Consider the following 21684-nt stretch of genomic DNA (forward strand, 5'->3'; position numbering starts at 1 on the left):
ATCTTGGAATGCCCTGCTCTTTGGTAAATCTTTATATATATATATATATATATATATATATATATATATATATAATCACTGAAAAAAACAAAGGTTACATGGACGTTATAGTTAGGTTCTGAATTTACTCATACGCAACTGTGGAAATTCTGCAGCTATAGGTACCTCAGCTAACTATAACTGGCGCTCCCGTAATGCACTGCTTGTGACCTCACATATTACATCACACATGACATGGTCAGTGACATCACTGATGACTGGCTGCATGAGGGTGTCAGTTGGTGCATGAGTTGGTGCGTAAGTGTCTAAGTAGGTGTGTGAGAAGTTGAATGAAAGAGAAAGTGAGAGAGAGGTTTTTTTTAGGTTTTAATATCTCGCACTTAGAATGAGATTTTTGTTAGATTTAACAAAAAAAATAGTTAATATATTTTAAAAAGTAAAACATTTTTAATTTGAAAATAGAAAAATTAGTCTAGCTGGACTCTAACCCTGCGACCTTCACACTAAGCTATGGCGTTTTTCTATTTTTTTAAATTTATTTTTATTTTTTTAGCCCTTTGTGGGCTTTGTAGTGAAAAGCATATAAAAAAGTAGGGACCACACGGGGAGCCCTTTAGGGCTCTCCCGCGGACCCTGTTTTTTTTTTCAAATGTATTCAATTTTTATTATAAAGCCCTTTATGGACAATGTGGGACCGCTAGCGAGCCCTTGAGGGCTCCCCTGCAGTCCCTACTTTAAAATTAAAAAAATATATTTTTAGAACAATGCTCTTACAGGCTACCTAGCACTGCAGGGGAAGCCTTAAGTCTTCCCCTGCAGTGCCCATGCTTCAGCAAGCAGGGAGATGCTTTGACAGCTGCTCCCTGCTTGCTGAAGCATTTCATCTCTGTCGCCGGGGACAGAGATGAAAGCTTCGGATTTTGACAGTGGGACCTGCTTTAATAGTCTCACTGTCAAAAGCCAAAGTATTTGCTGTGACTTGACTGCAGCTGCAGTGCTGCAGCTGGGACATAGCAGGAGCTGGCCCTGGGGGGTGGCGGTCCCCAGGGCCATCAGAGGCTCCTTGAGGGGGGCCGCACGGCCCCCTCCTACTAGATCTTAACCCCGGGGGTGGTGGTCCCCAGGGTGTGAGGGGGGTCCCTGGGGTTCCAGGAGATCCACATGCCCCCCGCTCCAACTACAGTTTTGCCCAGGGGAGGTGGTGGTCTCCTGGGCAACGGGAGGGGGCCAGGAGGGACCCCTCCCCATATTACAATAATGTCCTGGGGAGGTAGTGGTCCCAAGGACAAAATAAAATGAGCCCTGGGGAGGTGGTCGTCCCCAGGGCGGGGGGGGGGCAGGAGACCCAGCTGAAGGAGAGCCCCCTGATGGCTGATAACACTTCAACAGCTTCTGTTGTGGAAGTGTTATCAGCCAATCAGATGTCAGCACAAGATCGCTAGGGGTCACGAATCCTTTGCGTACCCAGATATACAAATTTGTTTTTGTATCCCTTCGTCAGTATTCCCATGTACCAATTGAACCTGATTTGAATTACCCAGATGCCTAAATCTGAGAAATTACAACCCATTTTCCTGGGAAAAATTCACATCTCTGCATGAGGTTGAATCACATGTTTGTACCCCAATAAAATGTTGCTTTCATGGTCCCTGAATGTGTTCCCCACCCCACCTGATTTAAAACCTTGTTCCCATTCCCCTTTGACAGCAATCTAGCTTTCCTGCTTGTAGCATTGTAGGTCACCACTTATCCTTAATTGACTTTCATGACTTTCACAGGGCAATGCAGTACTTTCCATCAAATACCAATTGAATCATTCAAGTTGTCCATCACATTGGGGATCATATAACGATGAAGTGAAGTGCTAAATGAAATACATTCTCAAAAAGTCTTTCAGCTGATCATGGTTCTACTGCATAATCCAGTGGTTCCCAAACTGTGTGCCGTGGCACCCCAGTGCGCCACCAATCTCAGCCAGGGGTGCCACAGTCACTTCAAAACTATCAATGCTGCACACATTGTTCAGCAGTGAACCTTTGCCAATCATTTCAATGAACTGCAGTTCCTGTAAGAGCCACCAGATGCCAGTATGAGCACAGATTTCCAGACTTCGGAACAGCAGCTCTAGTTGCATCATTTTTATTGTTGAAGGACAGCTTTAGTTCTACTTATCCGTGTTTCCACTTTTGTAAGCCACCTCATCCAGACAAAAAGAGCAGGTTTTCAGAAGAATGGTACCCCTGCCCTACACACTCAAGGTGACTAAGTTTTGTTTTCATTGTTGCATTCTCTCAGCTTTGCTGGAATACTGCTGATATTTTACTCTGAAATAGTGAAACATGCTGGTGTTAACATGTTTTTCTACATTCCTGTGTTAGTAACAGTCAGTCGGGCCTTTAAATTAGCATAGATTCTCAGGCTTACCCCTGCAACAAATTGATATAATTTTGATTCCAGAATGTATGCAGTAGGAATTTACACATATCCTCTTTCAGTGTCTGATGGTGTACAGAAACAACAAGCTGCCAGGATTGCATTTGGCACTTTAATGTATTCTCTTTTCCTGCACTGTGAACTGATGCTGCATTAGCCATCATTATTCAACGTCTCTGCTAGAAGGATGATGAATGAGAATTACAGTGCACACTGGATCCCCCACTCCCGCCTGCCAAATAAATGTAATGTAATGGGGAGCCGCGGGCAATGGCCGATTGGTTAAGGTAGCCGCAGGTCGAAAAAGTTTGGGAACTACTGGCATAATCTATATTCAAGGTTTCTGGGAGAATTTCCCTATGGAGTACACCCCTGAGAAATTCGAAGACAGCGTGGATATTAGGATGTTTAACAAATTTCACTTCACACTAGGTAGCACTTTGAAATGCTCAGCAATTTATAAAGCAAACCTCTGCAAGGCAGAAGTAGGTCATATAACATAGAACATAAGCATGGTAGAGGTCTTAGCAAATTTGACATAACTGGCTCAGATTTCACAATCTCTCACCTACCTGTCTGCTTCATAATCTATTCTGACCCACCATAAGTGTGATCTAAGTAAGTTCTTCAACACTAACATGTCTACGTCTCCTTGGTATCCATTCAGTAGCAAATTAGATTGGACTCCTTCAAGTGGTACCTACATTCTATTTCATAATAACAAAGAACCTTTTTATCCTAGTTCCATAGCCACATGACTAAATGAATATACGTTTTTGTGCAGTATCCAGGTTGAGGGCCTCTGCAAAATACTTCCAGATCATTTTGAGGCTCCTCGATATAAGCCACAAGCTAATCTTTCTCAGAGACATTGTAAAATTCTTGGTCTACTCTCTTCCATATGTAAGATATTACATCAATCTCATCATCATCCTCATTGGGCGAAGGATATACTAATAAAGGGTCCTAGACAGATGTTCAGCAATGGCATTCTTTTTACCTGGAACAAAACAGATCTCAAAATAGTGTTTTTGTAGTTTTGAACATAAGCCATTCTGGCTATTTCTTTGCACACATCGAGGCAAGATGTTTATCAGTGGCTTGCGATCTGAGCTCACAATAATTAACTTGTCAAGTGAAATGAAAGGCTGGTAAAGATAAAAAAAAACGCCAAAATGACCCTACAGATAGTACCAGAAATAGTCCATGGCCTAAAACACATGTTGTTGGCTCCCTCTCAATTACCAAATGTTTAAGGTCAGTGGCTCTACGTGTCCTACAGGCAAAAGCAACATCACTCTTTTGCTGGAACTCTAGCATAACACAGCCCCTAAAACATATGCACTTGTACGTATGGTGATCATGAATGTCTTATCAGAGTGGAATGGCTTGATAGTAGGAACATTAGCAGGGATGTGGAATTCCTATCGCCCGGGACATCTTGTTTGGGGTCAAGGGCAACAAGTTTTTAGGTTTACTTTGTCCTTGGGACAAGTAGGCCCAACCCTCTGCAGCACAAACCCTTTGGTTGCCTGTTTACAGAGAGTGGAACTCTCTGCAGTTGAGGTAATGTGTTTCCAATAGATAATGCTGTTCGAACTTGTATTTATGGTTCATTATTTGAAAGCCTTCATTATTAGGGTGAGTGCTGTAAATAAATGTTTTAAGGTCACACTTCACTACTGACGTTGGTTCCAGTACAAAAAAACAAAACGTGTATACACTTGTTTGAAAAGTTTAGGCTATGAGGCTAAGTATAATGCTCCCAGAATGCTCTCTGATTAGATGCAAATGAAGTGTCATTTAGTAAAATGTTTTGATGCATGCTAGTATTTCCCAAAAATATTTCTATTGGAAAATCAGTGTAACCATTTTCAACACGATTATGGGAAGCATGAAAATAAACAAACACTGACAAAGCCAACTGATCTGACATATTTTTATAAGTCTTTTAGTTTCATCAATGCGTGTCTTGTTTTGACATGGCTTTTGTAACACTTTATTGTTGTGGGAGCTACCAGGCCCTCAACATTGTAACAAACACTGGCAAAAAAAAACCAAAACGTTTTTGAACTCTAAAAGCACACGTTGCCACCAGTGGCATAACAAAGGCCCCGCAGCCGCCCTCCAGGGGGCCCCTTCAGCACAGCACCTGCCCTGAGTGAGTCTGGATAGGGGGCTCCTCCATGTTCTTTGCAAATGGGGACCCTCCAGTTTCGTAACGTCACTGATTGCCACTGTAGTTCCTGACACTGAACAAAACTACTTTGTGTGCCAATATGCTCCTTGTGGAAGAGCAGAATGCAATCACTCACAGTAAAGCCAGCCAAAAGAGAGAGAAATAGAAGTTTAATAAAAACAAAATGTCTTTGTTAACACCAGACCTAATTAGGGACCAAGACCCACATGTAGGTAGCTTTTTGCATGTCACAAACAGCGACTTTCGCTGTGTGCGACGTGCAAAAAGCACATTGCGATGCACAAACCCAGTTTTGCGATTCGGTAACCTGGTTACCGAATCGCAAAACGGGTTTGCGACTCGCAATTAGGAAGGGGTGTTCCCTTCCTAATTGCGACTTGCAGTGCAATGTAGGATTGTTCTGCGAACGCGGGCGCAAACCAATCGCAGTTTGCACCCATTTCAAATGGGTGCTAACACTTTCGCAAAAAGGGAAGGGGTCCCCATGGGACCCCTTCCCCATTGTGAATGTCACTGTAAAAAAAAATTCAGAGCAGGCAGTGGTCCTAAGGACCACTGCCTGCTCTGAAAAAATGAAACAAAAACGTTTCATTTTTCGTTTTTGTAATGCATCTCGTTTTCCTTTAAGGAAAACAGGCTGCATTACAAAAAAAAAAAAAAACTGCTTTATTGAAAAGCAGTCACAGACATGGTGGTCTGATGTCTCCAGCAGGCCACCATCCCTGTGAGGGCTGCCATTCGCAAGGGGGTCGCAAATTGCGACCCACCTCATGATTATTCATGAGGTGGGCATTTGCGAAGCCCTTGCGAATGTAGGATGGTGTCAGGGACACCATCCTACATTCGGATTTGCGACTCGCTCTGACTCACAATTTGCGGGTCGCAAATCTGAACCTACCTACATGTGGCCCCAGATTCTTAAAGAAAGTCACAAAAGTGCACCCATGGTATATGTCGTACCCCTATAAAATATTTGTGAACTGTATTTTAGCATGGGTAAATACGCCTGTGTAGATTTGCTCATGTGAAAATCTATTGAGCATTTGCAAGTTCATTTTCCCTCCAGCCACTTTCTTCCCAACCCTTGAAGAAGTTCTAATTCTGCCATTGTCAGGAGTAAATGTCCAACCTTTCTTATTATGGGAAAATATTAGAGAGAAGCTGGTGAAAATCTTTAAAACATGCAGGTTAGTAGGTTTGCAGACTCAAAGGCATTCCAGCCCTGGAACTATTGCTTACTGCTTCCTCCAGCCCCAGTATGCAGATCTGCAGAAAGGTGGCAAAATAATGAAATTGCTACAGTAGGGATTGAAACTGCAAGTATTCAAGCCCTACTATGGTAGTAGCCCTGGCATAATCAGAGAGGTTATTATCAGAGCTCTTATATAATGAGATTGCTGCCATAATTGCCAAATGTCTTATGAAAGTGGTAATTAACTTGGATTCAGGAGCAAACTCCGCTTGATGGTTTGCCACTTTTACAGCCTAGGGTGGAGAACTCTGATGCTCTATCTATCAATATTATCTCATTGATTTTGTGTAATGGGCGATTATCAACCGCAAGACAGTTATCGAAAGCTCTTAAATCAATGCATACTCATAACTTTCCACCCCATTGTTAAGTACACCAGGAGAATCCCACTGAGACAATTCTACTTCTTCAATAATATTGAATTTCACCATTTCAGCCAATATGTCCTGCATTTCAAGTCTTACATAAGTAGATTTTATAGGAACAGTGTGTTTTGTTTTATGAATAATCCTGTGCCAGTAACCCTTAACCATTCCTAACACATCTGAAAACACATCTTGAAATTTCTGTTTGATATCTGCACCAGGTTCTTCATAGCTTCCTATTCATTAGTCAAGATTTGTTTGGGAGGGAAAAGGGTTAAGGGGCATCCCTGACCTACGATGGACTCCATCTGCAGAACTTATAGCCCTTTTGATGGCAGTTTATATTTTAATTTAACTAGATCCTTAAACTTGCAATCAAAATATTCTTTAGTGATGATGCTAACAGAGGAACCTGAGTCAGCCATGACTTCTAAATCACTGCCTCTGGTTCTAATCTCTCTCTCTCGCTCTCCCTCTCTTTCTTCTTCTTCTTCTTTCCCCCCGTCATTTCCCATAGGACTGTCAAAATTTTTCACTACAAATATAGCCTCTTCGGGCTTATGTCGGTACCCCATCAGGTTCGGTTCTTCGCCTTGGCAAATCTAAGGTACATTGTCCTTATTGGCTTGCTTCTTTTCTCAGCGTACTTAATAAAGCGGTCTTCTTATTTCATAGTTGTTACATGTTTTATTGGTTGCAGACACACTCTTTTTCTTGCAATGTGCACTGGCTACTATCCACCACACACACCTAACCTTAACCTTTCATGTCTGTCTTTTTTTTAATCAGATTTAATGGTTTTTCCATCACACAACTCACAACTGACCAACATTAATTGTACATTTTTACACTGTACAATACATTCCCCTGTGCGGGTCATGATATCGAACAATGCATACACATTGTCCATCAATGTCTCTGGTGCAGGAGGGGCAGTTCGTCAAAGGGAGTGGCAAGCGGGTCTCTGCCTGCATGGTCCTCGCCATCCAGGTGTGAGTCAGTTCCCAACTGGGGAGATCCTGTGGTTGGTCCCACTTCCCAATCAAACCCATAGTAAGATAACCAGCCACCCCACACTTTCCCAAACTTTCTGGGGCTTTCCCTAGCTTCATCCATCATTCATTCTGCCTCCATGCTATGTGGCATGCCTTTTATCCACATGTTTAGTGAGCACCAGGGGACTACCCCCACCCTAATCTCTGAGCCTTGTCCTTTTTTGCCAGCATGAACCCCAGTGGGCAAAAGAGGAATTGCTTCCTTAGCAGATCAACATCTCCCCGGAGGTGAGTTGTAGAAACCAAGTGCAAAGAACAAGCATTGTACGCATGCATAAGCCCTCATCTGTAGAAAAAACTCAACTCTGTGGGGTCAGACATAAGATATTCAATACTGGCCCTGTTTTCATCTCGAACATACTGTACAGAAGACTGTTGTAATGAGTTTTCAGTGCATTGGTTATGTTAAGGTAACCTATTGTATTTTGTTTGGTGATTTATACATTTCCAAAACATATACTTGACATACGTAGGGATAGCATATAGTGAACTTATATGGTGCTTTTCTTGGTTTCACTAAACTGCCCAAATACTTGAAATTACAACTAGGTAGTTGTACTATACGTACGTCTAGGACCACTCCTTGTCTTAAACCTGGACTATTTTATTGATGTATTTAACCATGCATGTTGAGGCACTTATCTAAGCAATAACTTGTTAAGTTGGTACATCGCATCATACATATAGAAATATTGTTTCAGCTCACATTTTGTGCCATTCCCCTTATAACCTTGGGATTACGTTGTTTACATAGATTGCGGACCAGCCTTTTGGGGTATTCTTACTCTGAAGTATACTGCCTATCATGAATTGTCAGGTACTCATTTTCTATTTCTTTACCCCCCTTGGTTTCAGACACTTTGGTCCCAGTGCAGGGCACACATTGAGCTATTGGTCCCTTATCTGGGTACATTTTCTCCTGCAACTCCCCGACCCCCCCCCCCCCCCCCTTTACGTTCACTCTTTGTGTTTTTTTTTTTTCATTCGTTCATGGGCTTTGCGATCTTCTTTAGTTAACGGAATGTTCACAGGGGTCTTATATCGGTGTGATTTATTTTCGTTCTTTGCACATGTTTCCATTTGGCAACTGCTCACCATAGGAGCGCACATTTCTCTAATTTCATCTTCAATCCTGAAACTGACATGGATGCTTTTTATATATTGTTTGCAGCCCTGAAAAAGTACAAGTGATGAAACGCGTCTTCTGCTCTTCTTTGTTTTGATTTGTATGATGACTTGAAGAAGAGATTTGGAAAATAAAAACACAGCTCATTTACACATACATCTTGGAAGTTATTGTTGAATTCATCAACTATTCTGATCTGAGCTATTTGTGTGTTTCGGTGTTTGTATGTATACCTTTTGAGGGACGATTGCCCAAGAGCACCTATGGTGCCATGCCACGTATCTTATACTTTGTCCCATGCCTCTAGGTCTTCATCATCTTCCAGGGGCATGAAACTGTGTGCTTTGTTTCCAACATGGACCTTTCTAGTTTGGTTGCTAGGACATCTCTAGGGGCGAATGCCCAGTTGTTAACTGCCTGCTGGTCACAAGCCCAATAGTACCTTTCATGTCTGTCTTGATTGATTTCCTTAACCAACAAGACAGATTATTCAGTAACCTTAATACTGGCAAATACCTGGTCTAACTTTGGTTGCTTTAAATTCCACAGCATTTTGTGTATTATTTTGAGTTTATCACTGATCATCTCATCCACAGATACTCCACAGATATGGAAGTTAGCTAAGCGCCTTAGTGCTACAAGTACACACAAGTGTGAATGTAGTATCTTTTAAGGGTACATGTATGAATCTCTGTTATCGCTTTGTCAAAGTCATCAAAATCTATGTCCCCATGGGCTGACACTACTCTGGATGAAGGTCTAAATATTTCTTGTCCTTCTGACCCTGAATAATGCTGCAAAATACACTTTTCCCTATCTTTATTAATTTATAGTAGCTTCAATTGCTACCAGGTATATTAGAAATGCGTCCTTTCATCTTTTCTAAGGGATTGTGAGATCCCCTTTTCCTTGGAGAAATTGCTTTGATGAGTTAAATCAAGGTTTTTCCTGGAAAGTCCAGTTATGTGGCATTACCCTTTATTGCATATTACTGCTTTCTTGTATTGCCTCCACCCTACACTGCAGCTGTTCACCAAAGAATTTAGTTCTCAAGACTTGAGTCTACCACACAGCAGCTTCAGAGAAACAGTCCTGTGCCAAGATGCACTATGACTGCATCCATGAATACCGAAAGCTAGCATTCCATATCGAAGGATGGCATTGAAACTCCTGTTGGGTGGCCTCGAGTCTTGATACCAGCAACTCTGGTCAAGGCAGGTAATTCTTGAGGTTCAGAGCTTCAGTGACCAAAGACATAGGTTCACCTTTCAGTCCATTCTGTTAGGTCTAGAGATTCCATCCTCGTTGCTTTGTCAGTGAATGCTTGTTGCAGCCTGGGACCACTTAGGCTTGTTGCAGCTTGGGGCCGCGCAGGCGTGTTGCAAGCTGGGGCTGTACAGGCTTGTGCTCTGAATGCTTGTTAAGGTCCTGGACCATGAATTTTGTATACTGGACCTTAAAGTAGGCATCCAGTCCAACGCTCTCCGGAATGATGTCCTTCCCTGATTGCACTGCCTCAGTATAGGTTTTTTTTTCCTTTTTGAAAAACAAACTCCCAAACAGGATTTCATTCATTGAAAAACAAAAAACGAAATGGTCCTGAAACACTGAGATTCCTTTTCCAGCATATGTATGTTGACTCTTGGTATTCTTTTCAGGCCAGGTGGTCAGAACATCCGCTCTAAATGGAGCGTATTGTCTAGCGTACATTGACGAAGGGACGAATGTTACAAGTATTATAGGTTGAAGACTTCCATTGTCCTGGCCAGTGGAATCATGACTCTTCCCAAACTCTAAATAGAATGGGGGAACCCACAAGTTTGGTAGATGGGATATCTGCTAATTTCTGGTAGATGTAGGTGTCTTGCTTTTGCAAACTCTGAATGAGATCCTCAATCGGCAACCATAAGTGCACATTGCATCTTGCCACTTTTACTGCTGATTTCAACTTCGTGTCATTGATACACATCATGCTTTAAGCCACTGATGGACATTACTGGCTGGCATCACTGATGGTTATACTGCCTGAGGCCATTGAGCCTTAAACTTCCTGTGCATTACTTGTTATACTGCCTGAGGCCAAACATGCCTGTTTTTCCTGGGACCGTTGATACTTGTCATTGTCTTGGACCATTGATCTTTGCTACTCATTGACCCATTGATCATAGTTCCTCTCTGCTGGGAATGATACTCTTTATTTTCTTCGGCCATTGATGTAGCTTAGTAGTTGGGTCATCTATGACATTAACATCTGGGGTCATTAATCCTTATAATGTCTGATGCACATTACGATTTGTGGCCATAGATGTACAGTATGGCCTGCTGATAACTGGCTTGGGATACTGGTGAACGTTACGGGATTGGATGACTGTGGATTAGACTGTTTAGAGCTACTGTGGCTTAGACTGTCTGGCACTGCTATGGCTTAGACTGTTTGCGGCCGTCAATAGCCGTGGGCCAGTGACGCTTGTTATATCCTTGAACCATTCAAGATTTTACTTTCTGTTGCTATCAATCTGTATTGATGCTTGAGGCCACCGGGATACATCAGTGGCTGGAGCCATTAAGGCACATTAGCGTTAGAGCCACTGATGTAATGCTTGAGATAATTGTTACATATACTGTAGAGGTCCACCGATTTGATGATGTTGCCCAGATACATGTTACTTTTTTACTACCCCACCTCAAGTTGGACTCTGGGACCATCACTGAATGGGTGCTTTTGCAGGGGAATCGGATTTGACACACCTGATGTCCGCCAAAAAAATTTCATTTCTGCTCACACTGGAATTTCTGGTGCCTTGAATGTTAAATCTTTGCATGATATGGGCAACCGTGAGGTGATGATATGCACCTATGATGGATGCTGACCCTGGCATAATGACGGTAATTCCTCCCATTTTATTGTCCTGATGGAGACCACCCCTGACATCCATGGCACAATGGTACCTACATCAGTCATAATGCTGCCCTTGCGTCATTGTGGCAGGACGTTAGCGTATTTGGAAATCCCTTCTCAGACACTACAGGTTGCATGCAAGCAAAACTGTAAATGTTGAGTACAAACAACATTTGATGGATTTTCGAATAGGCTTTCTTGGATATTGGTAGCAGGCCAGACCCTCAGACAATGTAAATGTTTAACAAGTTCCATGCATTCGACCAGCACTTGACCTCAAGCAGCCATTTATTTACACCGCAGCACATCTCTTCATCCATCAGTGCACTCAATCAGTAGCCTCATTCTGGCATTTATTCACCCACACCTTGCGCACTTTGTTATTAGCCCAGCTTATCGTGCTTGATCATGCGTCTTTTCAAAGCAGATTCCTATGACAATTTAAATTATGAATGCGGACTTATGTTTTACTTTGCTTCAACTGCTCCCTGTGCCTCTGTGTTAATTAAATAAGACCGTTTTGCTTTGCAGATTCACCTTTTTTAAACTTTCCAAACGTGGATTGTGAGCCACCCGGATCCCCAGTCTGCGAATCTCTGCTTGCACTCAACACTGAAAAGATTTTGGTATATTTTCACCTTTTATTCAAATAGTTGTGATGTAAAAACTTGAGTTCAGTCTCAGCTTTATCGTGAACTTATTGCATATATGTATATGGGGATGTCTGATTTGTGTTTTTTAACCATATTCCAACATGCGTAGATGCACACCTGTGGGAAAATCAAACCTGCCCCAGCTCGCTTTATCCAGAGTGTTTCCCCGCATGCCATCCTAAAGTGTATTTTTGTGTTTGTTGTCTGCCATTATACTGCTGCCCATAGTGTGCCTCTTTCCCTAAATAACATCAACTGTATCGACCTCCCTCTACAGGGATCCTCATTTACCACAACCATGTCTGTATTACTTTTACTCCACTGTAGTCAGTTTTCCTTGCCATATCCCTCTGTTATTAATCCTTTTCCCACTTTGTTTCCAAAGTATGTTGTCTTTTCTAGGGTCCTCAATGTGTGATTATGTAATTGTTCTCTCAAGAGTTAGTACTCTCTGTCCTAAATCTGCTGCATTTACACCCTCACTTTCTGGCCCAGCAGATGTATGTGTATGGAAGGCAGGCGGTGATAGCATGGGCTGCTGAGTGTATAGTAGCCAGGTCATGTATACTGGTTGGATTTGCTCTTTGTTCAGAGTTCTGTCTTAAATTGTTCTGTTACAGGATATGGTAGTGCAGGTTGTGAAGTGTTTTACTGAGACATTCGAGGATTGGGTATTTTGTGTGCAGGCTTTGCCACAGTTCTTGCCATAAGAAGTCTGCGTTTCAGTTGTGCATTGTGAATGTTGGATTCATGATTGAAATATTTTTCACACCTCGCAGCACTCTGCGTGTTTTCATGCACAGGGATCAACCTAAAACACCTTGAAATAGAAACTGCCAGAAGTACTTGTGTAATAGTTGTTACTTAGGGATTCAGTCTGCCTCAGCTCTTCTGAACTCTCTCCAGTTTATCACGTCAGAAATACTCCCCCATGCATCTACTCACCTGAAAAAATATGTTATGCTACTGCCTTGTAGGTGTACGTTCAGAGCCTACGTTAATTTGTTTCCCACATTTGTGTATCATGAGTGATCTCAGCTCGTCGTGCAAGCTTTGTACACCGTGGGCACTGGGCCCCACTTTTGCCAGATGGCTCTATAAAGCTGTCAGAGGACACACGGGTGCATCACTTGTGTCCCCCAGCACAGCATGGGAGGAAACATTGCACGTCCATTACACAATTCTTAATGGAATACAGCACGGGACTCCCAGCACTGTCTCGGGCGACTCGAGATTAAAAAACATACAGTACACTATACTCCACAGAGCTTATTTAACAGCCATTAAACTGAACAGGTTCTTCCCGGGGGCACACCGCACATGACCCAGATGTCAATCTAACGTGCTGACTTAAAACATATGCTTTGGCACTTTCCCACCCAGGCGCACTCCCCAGTCAGAACACTTGTGCGGCAACTGCCTTGTGTATCTACAAAACGGGGAGAGATCATAAGCAGTTCTTGAAATGGAAAAATTAAAGTGCAGGTACTCTGTGCCAGAGTACCTGCTTGTTTCTGAGAAGTGCCAGTACTCTCCAATTCAAAGTATTATGTTTTTCTTGAGATGTGCCGGTACTCTCCCTCTCAAAATAAAAAAGTGCCGGTACTCAGTACCGGCCTATTTAAATCACTGATCAAACTATGAGACCGATTCACAAACGCGTTACTACTGTTAGCCAAACGGACACTCGTACTGCAGTGGAGGGCTGACCAGGCTCCCGCGGCAACTGTATGGCATAAGACATTCCTCCGGTGGGGAGAAGCCGAAAATGTCAACCTACACCAAGAGGAGGCTCAGCACCTCCGAAAGAGACCCTTAGCTGCAGCCTGGGACACCATGTTGTCATAGTTCCATGAATTGGTACACAAAGAGGCCCCTCCCTGCCTGAGGAATTTTGGTTGTGTAGACCAGTGGTTCCCAACCTTTTGACTTCTGTGGACCCCCACTTTATCATTACTGGAACCCGAGGACCCCCACTGAATCATTATTGGAATCCGGGGACCCCCCATTAAGTTATTACTGAAAGCTGGGGACCTAATCTACTAATATTATTTATTTTTCTAAGCAGTCGCGGACCCCTTGAGGAGCTCTAGCAAATTGATTAATTTGTTATAGTATTCTCTAATGTTTAATGATGCTCACAGGAAAATTCTGAATTCGTTTCTATGACTTGTCAAGTGCTAATATTTTTATCAGATGCCACGTATTTATAATGTGATATCGGACTGTTTTTGTAAGTTAAAAAATGCAAATTTGTTGTGTGGATTTAAGATTTTTAAATTGAGCCTATTTTGATGTTTCTGTTTGTTATATATACTTTAGTACTAATAAAAGGCAAAAACGTGCATTTTGCTGCATGCTTTAGCGGTTGGTGGTGCATGCGTGTGTGTGATGAAGATTTCAGTCCTTGTGCCATTAGGTTGTAGGTTACTTCTACTCATCCATTCTTTCAATTGGAGACGGCTTTTAAGTTGTTGACAGCATACCTCCTGACTATATGAATTAGACTTTATTTGTGACAGCTGCAAGTCCGGCCTGCGGTTTGGAGTATAGGCGTGCCTGCAGGAGCTCAGAACTTGTTTCTCTTGTGATATGGAGCTGGGTGTACCATATGATAGAGTGGGGGGCTTTTAGTGTAGCACACTCGCATTTGTCTCCTTTGGTCCAGTAAAAGTTATTTACTTAACCTTCACCTCAACACTTTGGTAGCTATTGCACAAAGAAGCAAGGCTCAGCAAAGGACCAATGTTTAAAGAATTTACCAGCACCAAACAATGGAATAAGAACGTTCCCAAACCAGAAAGAGATACAACAATTTATAAAAAATAGAGCATATTTTTTTGAATTTTTATATTCCTTGTTGACCACAATCCACCGTAGAATTCAGTAGACATGAATTTTTAAAGCATTTAAAAACTTTGACATCAACCACAAACCAGCATTGGCAAGTCAAAACTTTGAAAACTTTGTATGAGTTTGTAACACTGAGTTTGGCGACTCCAACCTGGGTTGGGCGACTGCATCAAACATCATGAAGGTATCGGAGGCCTAAAATAATTTTTTGAACAGTTACTAAGCAACCAGAGCGTTTTTAGAGTGTGTTCCAAACTTTATAGGACAACAGCCTTTGACTTCTATGGAGTTATCCTAATGCTAAGGGATGCAGACTTACAGATGCTCCAGATGCTGTGCCGGCCACAGGGGTGAAGTCTGGTTGAGTCCTCGGTCCACAAGTGAGTGGGGGGCATCTCCAGCCACGGATCTTGTGGTCCCACAAAATCCTGTATGCAGGGGTCAAAGGGCTGCTTGCAACACATTGATCACAATGCAAATCTTGGGTGGGGGCTAGTGTCCCTTGGGGTGGATGAATCCAGTCACAACCAACAGCCACAGGTCCAGCAGACTCTTGTGCAACTTCTGGCTATTTCCAAATTGCGTCTGGCATCCTGTAACAGCAAAACAGCTGCAGTGGCTACAGATGAGGTTTGGGCTCTTCCAGCTTTGATGTCTCCAGTGCCATTCTTGGGGGGGGCAGCCAACTGACCCTTGATGTCTCTGCTTCGGGCTGAGAATCAACTTTTCCCTGAGCCAGGCATGCAGAATAGGGTCTAAACTCCGCTAGCCCAAAATGCAGCAGGTGCAGTCTCTCCAACCTCGCAGCCTTTTTTATGCACTTCCAATGGGTGCAAAGTGGTCTTCTTCTTGCCTTTGATCCAAATCCAGGGAGTACAGAAGTCTCAGGTGCCAGGGGTGCCCAATATATCCTCTTTAAGTGCATGATCACTAGCCAATATGCTTGTATGTCCCCTCCTATCTGGTGACACAGTTCAGGTGATGTGTGGCATTTGGCTATCTCAGTGGCAAACTTGCATGCCACAAACAACATGGCTGAATTCTTCTCGACTGTTAAGATCTTGGTAGCCCATTTCCGGAGGTGTGGCTACCATGGGCTGCACACCCACATAAAACTAGTTCTGAAACCAGTTTTCCCTTCCTTGGCCCTGATTCTACCTTGTCTAGGGGAAACAAAAGGTTCCTTTGTTGGAGTGTTGGTGCAGCAGACCTTCAAAAGTGACATCCCCTTTGAAGCCAGCCTTTTGGTCTAAAACTCTTTGCAACTCATCCTGTGGGAGGGGGCACACCTACAGTGTGGAAACTGCCTTTGTTCACTGCATGGAAGTCATTCACACTTCTTCCCAGGTGGGCAGAAACCTGTTTCGGTCCCAGTGCTTCTGCAAAGCCACTGGACCAGCTGGGTCAAAGAATGGCAACTTTTGCAAAGGTTGCCAGCATTAAATTTGACACACATGTCGACTTCACTGTTGAGTCGCATTTAATGTCCCTTTAATTTGATTCCTTACTTGGCACAGTTAGGTAGCCTCTGTGAGGAGTTAGACACATTGGGGTGCCCACTGTTAATCCTGGAATTACCCTGTAAGGCTACTTAATAGTCCTCCGCAAACACCACACTAGGGATTTGCTGTGCAGACATATACAAAATATATGTCTGCCTTAACCATATACTGCTACTTGCCGTAGGGCCTCATAGGTTTTCCTTAAAGGAGACTTAGGGTCGATACGCGTGAGCCAGTCGTAGAAAGCTCTTGCCAAGATTACTTTATCCTGAAGTGCGGGCTTTTTCTCTGTGTTTTCGGTATTTATGTGCCGAACTAGTGTTTTTCTACATGTGAGTGGGTCTTGCACCCGCTGGTCAAGCACCGACCCATTTGGTGGTTGTAATCGGCTAAAAACAGGACTCTGACTGAAATTTTGATATATATATATATATATATATAGTCACTGGAAAAAAAAAGACAGTTTGCAGGGACATTATAGTTTGGAAATAGAATTTAAAAAAACGTAGCAATTCAGTGAAAAAAACAAAGGTTACATGAATGTTATAGTTAGGTTCTGAATGTACTTGTACAAAACCATTAGACGTTCAGCACTTACCTTAGCTAACTACAACTAGCGCGCTCTTAATGCACTGCTTATGACCTCACATATTATATCGCTGATGACCTGGTCAGTGCCATCACTGATGACATCACTGACATCTTCAGTGAGTGTAACTGGTTGTATGGATGTGTTAGTGGGTGTGTGAGTGGATCTGTGGGTGAGTGAGTGGTTGAGTAAGTTGTTGGATGGGAGAGTGATTGGAAGTGTAAGTATCTGTATGGGTGACCAAGTGGCTCTGTGAATTGCTGGATTGGTTGGCTGTGTGAGTGTGTGAGTGGTTGAATGGGTGACTGATTTGGTGTATTAGAGACTATATTGTTCAGTGAGTTGGTGAGTTAGTGACTATATGGGTGAGTGTGTGGTTACATGAGTGGCAGTATGCATAAGTGAGTGGCTTTGTTAGTAACTGTTTCAGAGAGTGAGTGAATGTTGGAATAGCTGTATCGATGAGTTACTGGATCTGTTAGTGGGTGAGTCAGTGGGTGTGAGAGTGCCTGGATATGTGAGTTAATCTTTATCTCAATGACTATATGAGTGTGAGATTGGGCGTATGACTTTCTGAGTGGCTGTGATAGTGGATGGGTGAGTGAGTAAGTAAAGTGTCAGTGAATTGCTGGTGTAGTATGTGGGTGTGTGTGGGGTTATATGGGAGAGTAATGGGTGTATCGGTGGCTGTGTGGGTGTGAAAGTGGGTATGTGAGTGGCTGTATGGTTGTATGAGTGGATGTGTGCTTGATCATACTGGTCTCTGACTTGTGTGAATGGCTGGTTGTGTTAGTGGATGTGTAAATGATTGTATGGATGTTTGTCAGTTCTTTTATGGGTTTGTGAATGAGTATGTGAGTAGTTGTTTGTTTGGATCTATGATAGTTTCTACGATGGTATGAGTGGGTGTGTGAGTGGTTCTGTGGATGATGTCATCAGTGATGTAATGTGAGGTCATAGGCAGTGCATTACGGGGGGTGCAAGTTATAGTTAGCTCTGGTAACTATAACTGCTGAATTTTTATGGTTTTCTACGAGTAAATTCAGAACCTAACTAAAACATCCCTGTCACCTTTGTTTATTTCGGGGAATTTAAAAGTTTTTTTAAACTCTATTTCCTAACTATAGCATCCATGCAACCTTTGTTTTTTTCAGTGAATTTCTACAGTTTTTTTAATTCTTTTTCCTAACCATAACGTTCCTATAGCCTTTGTTTTTTTCAGTGAATTTCAATGTTTTTTTGGAATCTATTCCTTAATTATATATTGCAGCTGTTGAGAGTGGGTCCGTGAGTGGGTATGTTAGTGTGAAAGTGGGTCTGTGAATGGGTTCAGTAGTGTCTGAGTGGGTCTGTGACTGAGTATGTGGGTGTCTGTGGTGGTCTGTGAGTGGGTGCATCAGTGTCTCAATGGGGCTGTGAGTGGGTGCATGAGTGGGTCTGTGAGTGAGTATATGAGATCTGAGTGGGTCTGTGAGTGGATGCACAAGTGTGAGAGTGAGTGAGTGAATGAATTAATGAATGGTATGAAAGACTCAAATTTTTTTTGTTGTCGCCGATATTCGAAAATTCGTTGCAACGTTACACTGGGAGGGGGGTGTGCTGAGCATTGCGACATATTCGCGAATATTGCGTGGCATAAAAAAAAAATTAGGGCATATTTTGAGTCTTAAAGACTGTATCACATCCCTGCGTTCAGAGTACCTCCACCTTGACCCATTATGCCACATCTCATTTTATTTTGCACCCCTGGGAACTGTGTCCCATTACCTAAATTGGCAGCTTCAAGTTTCTGCTCAGGTTGTGGCCAGCCAATCACAGCATTCCTGGTGGCACGTGCATTAGCGAATATGCCGCAATCACTGCAAAAACACTGCAGTGGATCTGCGGCCCTAAATATACAAATTCATTTTTCCTATAATTTCTCAAAAACTACTGAACGGATTTACATAAAATATACAAGAACTTAATCTATGTACCAAAACCTACCTTACTGCCAAATTTCATATAATTCCGTCAAGCGACTCGAGCTGTAGTCTTGTTCAAAACTCCTACGGGAATTAACATGGGAAACACATGTTTTTTTACCCCCTGTTTTCACGGCCCCTGCTTGACAGATCACCCCAAAACTTTCTGTGCGCAACCAGAATCACCGGAACCCTTTTAAAAAAAAAAAGTTTGTGAAGATTTGTCAAACGGTGCCAAAGATATGAGCAAGTCAAAAAAAACTCATGTCCTGTGGAAACATGGTCCTAACTAAAACTACTTAGTGGTGACTGTCACTAGGTATATATATATATATATATATGGGACGGTGCACTTTGACATTAGAGGTAATGGCAAGGTTGGGTGTGCAGTGCATACACAGTCTCTTTGGTCTGCAGTGGGAGCTAAAAATCATGTTTTCACATTGTCACACACAGAGTGGCACAATCAGTGCTGCAGCTCTTGTATTAACAGCCAGGCTTACATGCCCTGGGCACAATATACTAGGGACTGATAAGTCAGTCAGCACATGCCAATTGGGATCACCCAATTAAAATACCTTTTGTAAAGGAAAAAACACTGTCACTGAGGTCTGGACAGCAGGCCTCAGTGCACTCTCAAAGCTAAAAACCAGCAGATAATAGTCCAAAATGGGACAAAGAGTTGGGGTAAAACCTGTAAAAAGCCTGTTTTATTATAGCCTCCATGTCTGTAGTGTGACTGAGATCTACTCTTGTCCCATTGCCCATTCCAAAAGCAGTAAGGATTATATTGGTGTCTCTTGGTGTGAAAATGCCAGAATGGCACAGTTAGTACTCAAGATGCTTCCCATCTATTTGTTTGGTTGAAACTGTTCACCTTGAGTGACTCTCTGCTACTCTTGTAAGTTAGAGGACCTTCTTCCCGCATTTTAATGGGGCTCTTGGTGGATTCATGCCAGGTACTCAGTATTGTATTGTATTGTATTGTATAGTGCTTCCATGTGTGATTGGAAAAGTGTTGTCTTAGTGTTGGTCCTGTGTGGGAAGTGTCTCCATGTTGTGCATGATGACATCTGAGGTGCAGTTATCGTGTTATGAGGGCCAGCACTCAGCAGTGTGATAAATGAAGGTTTATGCAAAACAGGTGCACAGTTAATGCTTTTCAGTAAACTGGCAGCTTTTAGTAGCTGCGCAAGTATGTCTATGGTACTTCCTGTGATCATAGTCCACTTAGATGGTAACTTCGCTAAGTCCATTCATTGATGTTTTGTTTATAGATTATGGTCCTGAGCAGGCATAGGTCGGAGGCAGACATAGGGGATTGACTTTCTTAATGTCATCCTTTATTTGGTTGTCATTGTGAGGAGCCAGGAAGCAGTTGTAGTGTGTAGCTTGTCAGGATCTACAGTGGTGGACTAAATTAAAGTCCTCCATTGGCCAGCAGCAGTTGGAAGAACTCTTTATTATTCAAGGACTTTCAGTTACAAAGTCCTCATCTTTTGAATATTTCCCAGGCATCAGACTGGATCCGGGATCTCTTCAGCAATACCTTTGCATACTGACAGATGGCAGTATGTGGCTCAGCACTAATGCCGTGCCGCTTAGGACTTGACTTGCAGAGCTTATGTAGGCACCACTCCTGCGCATTGTCATTTCTTTATTTTCCGCGCCACTGACATGGATCTGGAACTCTCAATCTCATTGCTCAGAGACACTTACCTCGATATTTCCCAAAAACTTTTTTCAGTGTGCAAGGGATGTCACTCCCTAAAACAGGTTTAAAAACTTGCAGGGACTGTTGCAATTCAAAAGTCTGTGACAGATCCCCATCAGGTGTTCCTGTGGTGTCTTGTGTCTAGTCACAACATCAATGCCTGCGGTGACTTTGTGGCGATAAACCCAAAGGCCATCTGGAACTGCAAGGCAAAACATTACATAGTCCGGCATAAAGAAACTTTGTTACTTTCGAAACCCATCGATATTGGAGGAGGAGGTACCCACAGTTCTGTCCGACTCAGAATCAGTGCCGTTAGACCTTGACCAAAGTGCACCTAATACCAGTTGAGGCCCTGCTCCTTCCACTTGATCTGCCACCTCAACAAGATAAGGCAAAACACCCTACACTCACTTGTGGCATGGACTCGTACAGTGATTAGGGCGCAGGTGATGAATTTGCTCAGCCATACCGAGAAGACAGTTTGTATGATGATTTGCAGGTGGCTAGTGATCTTGATACCGTCCCTAACACTGCCCGTTTCTCACCTCTTGGACCACCCACAGAGAAATCTGCTTCCTACACCATGGTAATGAGAAATCCAGCTCCCCACCTTGAAGATCAAAATTAACGTGTTGACAGTTCTCCAGCCGGGAACACCTTTTCTGACCTCCTTTAACAGATACATTATTGGGAGCTTGGGCCAAACTTTGGTTCTGCACTCCAGTCAACAGACAAATTGCAAGATGACATTGCCCTTTCCACCTGAACTTGCGTTCCTCTCTCAGCACCCGTCCCCTGAAAGCTTAGTGCTGCAAGTGGCCATGAGCAGGTCTAACCCCAACATTTTTCCTACTACTCTCTCCAATAAGCTATCTAAATTGGTAGAAACATTCAGAAAGCATGTTTTTTCCCCAGCAGCCTCGCTCCATGATCAGTAATCACCAGCTTCCTCCTGGAACGCAATTCCCTCAATTTCTGGGACTCTTTGGCTCAAATCCTCCGTGGTGTCCCTGAAGATCTCCAGTCTGTTGTTGCTCAGGTTATATAAGACAGTTGTCGTCCAGTGGGCATTAAGT

The 21684-nt window shown here is 42.9% G+C and overlaps 1 protein-coding gene across 3 annotated transcripts in view; it reads left to right on the plus strand.

The window, feature by feature from the left end:
- Positions 1-21684, plus strand: part of TTC13 (tetratricopeptide repeat domain 13) — an 815569-nt gene that overhangs the window by 83715 nt on the left and 710170 nt on the right. For all 3 annotated transcript variants that reach the window (XM_069235032.1, XM_069235030.1, XM_069235031.1), the window contains exon 2: positions 11862-11956. In XM_069235032.1, coding sequence (XP_069091133.1) covers positions 11862-11956 — 95 coding nt within the window. The remainder of the gene's footprint in view (positions 1-11861; positions 11957-21684) is intronic.

Source organism: Pleurodeles waltl, chromosome 5 (genome assembly GCF_031143425.1).
Source record: "Pleurodeles waltl isolate 20211129_DDA chromosome 5, aPleWal1.hap1.20221129, whole genome shotgun sequence".
Lineage (NCBI taxonomy): Eukaryota > Metazoa > Chordata > Amphibia > Caudata > Salamandridae > Pleurodeles > Pleurodeles waltl.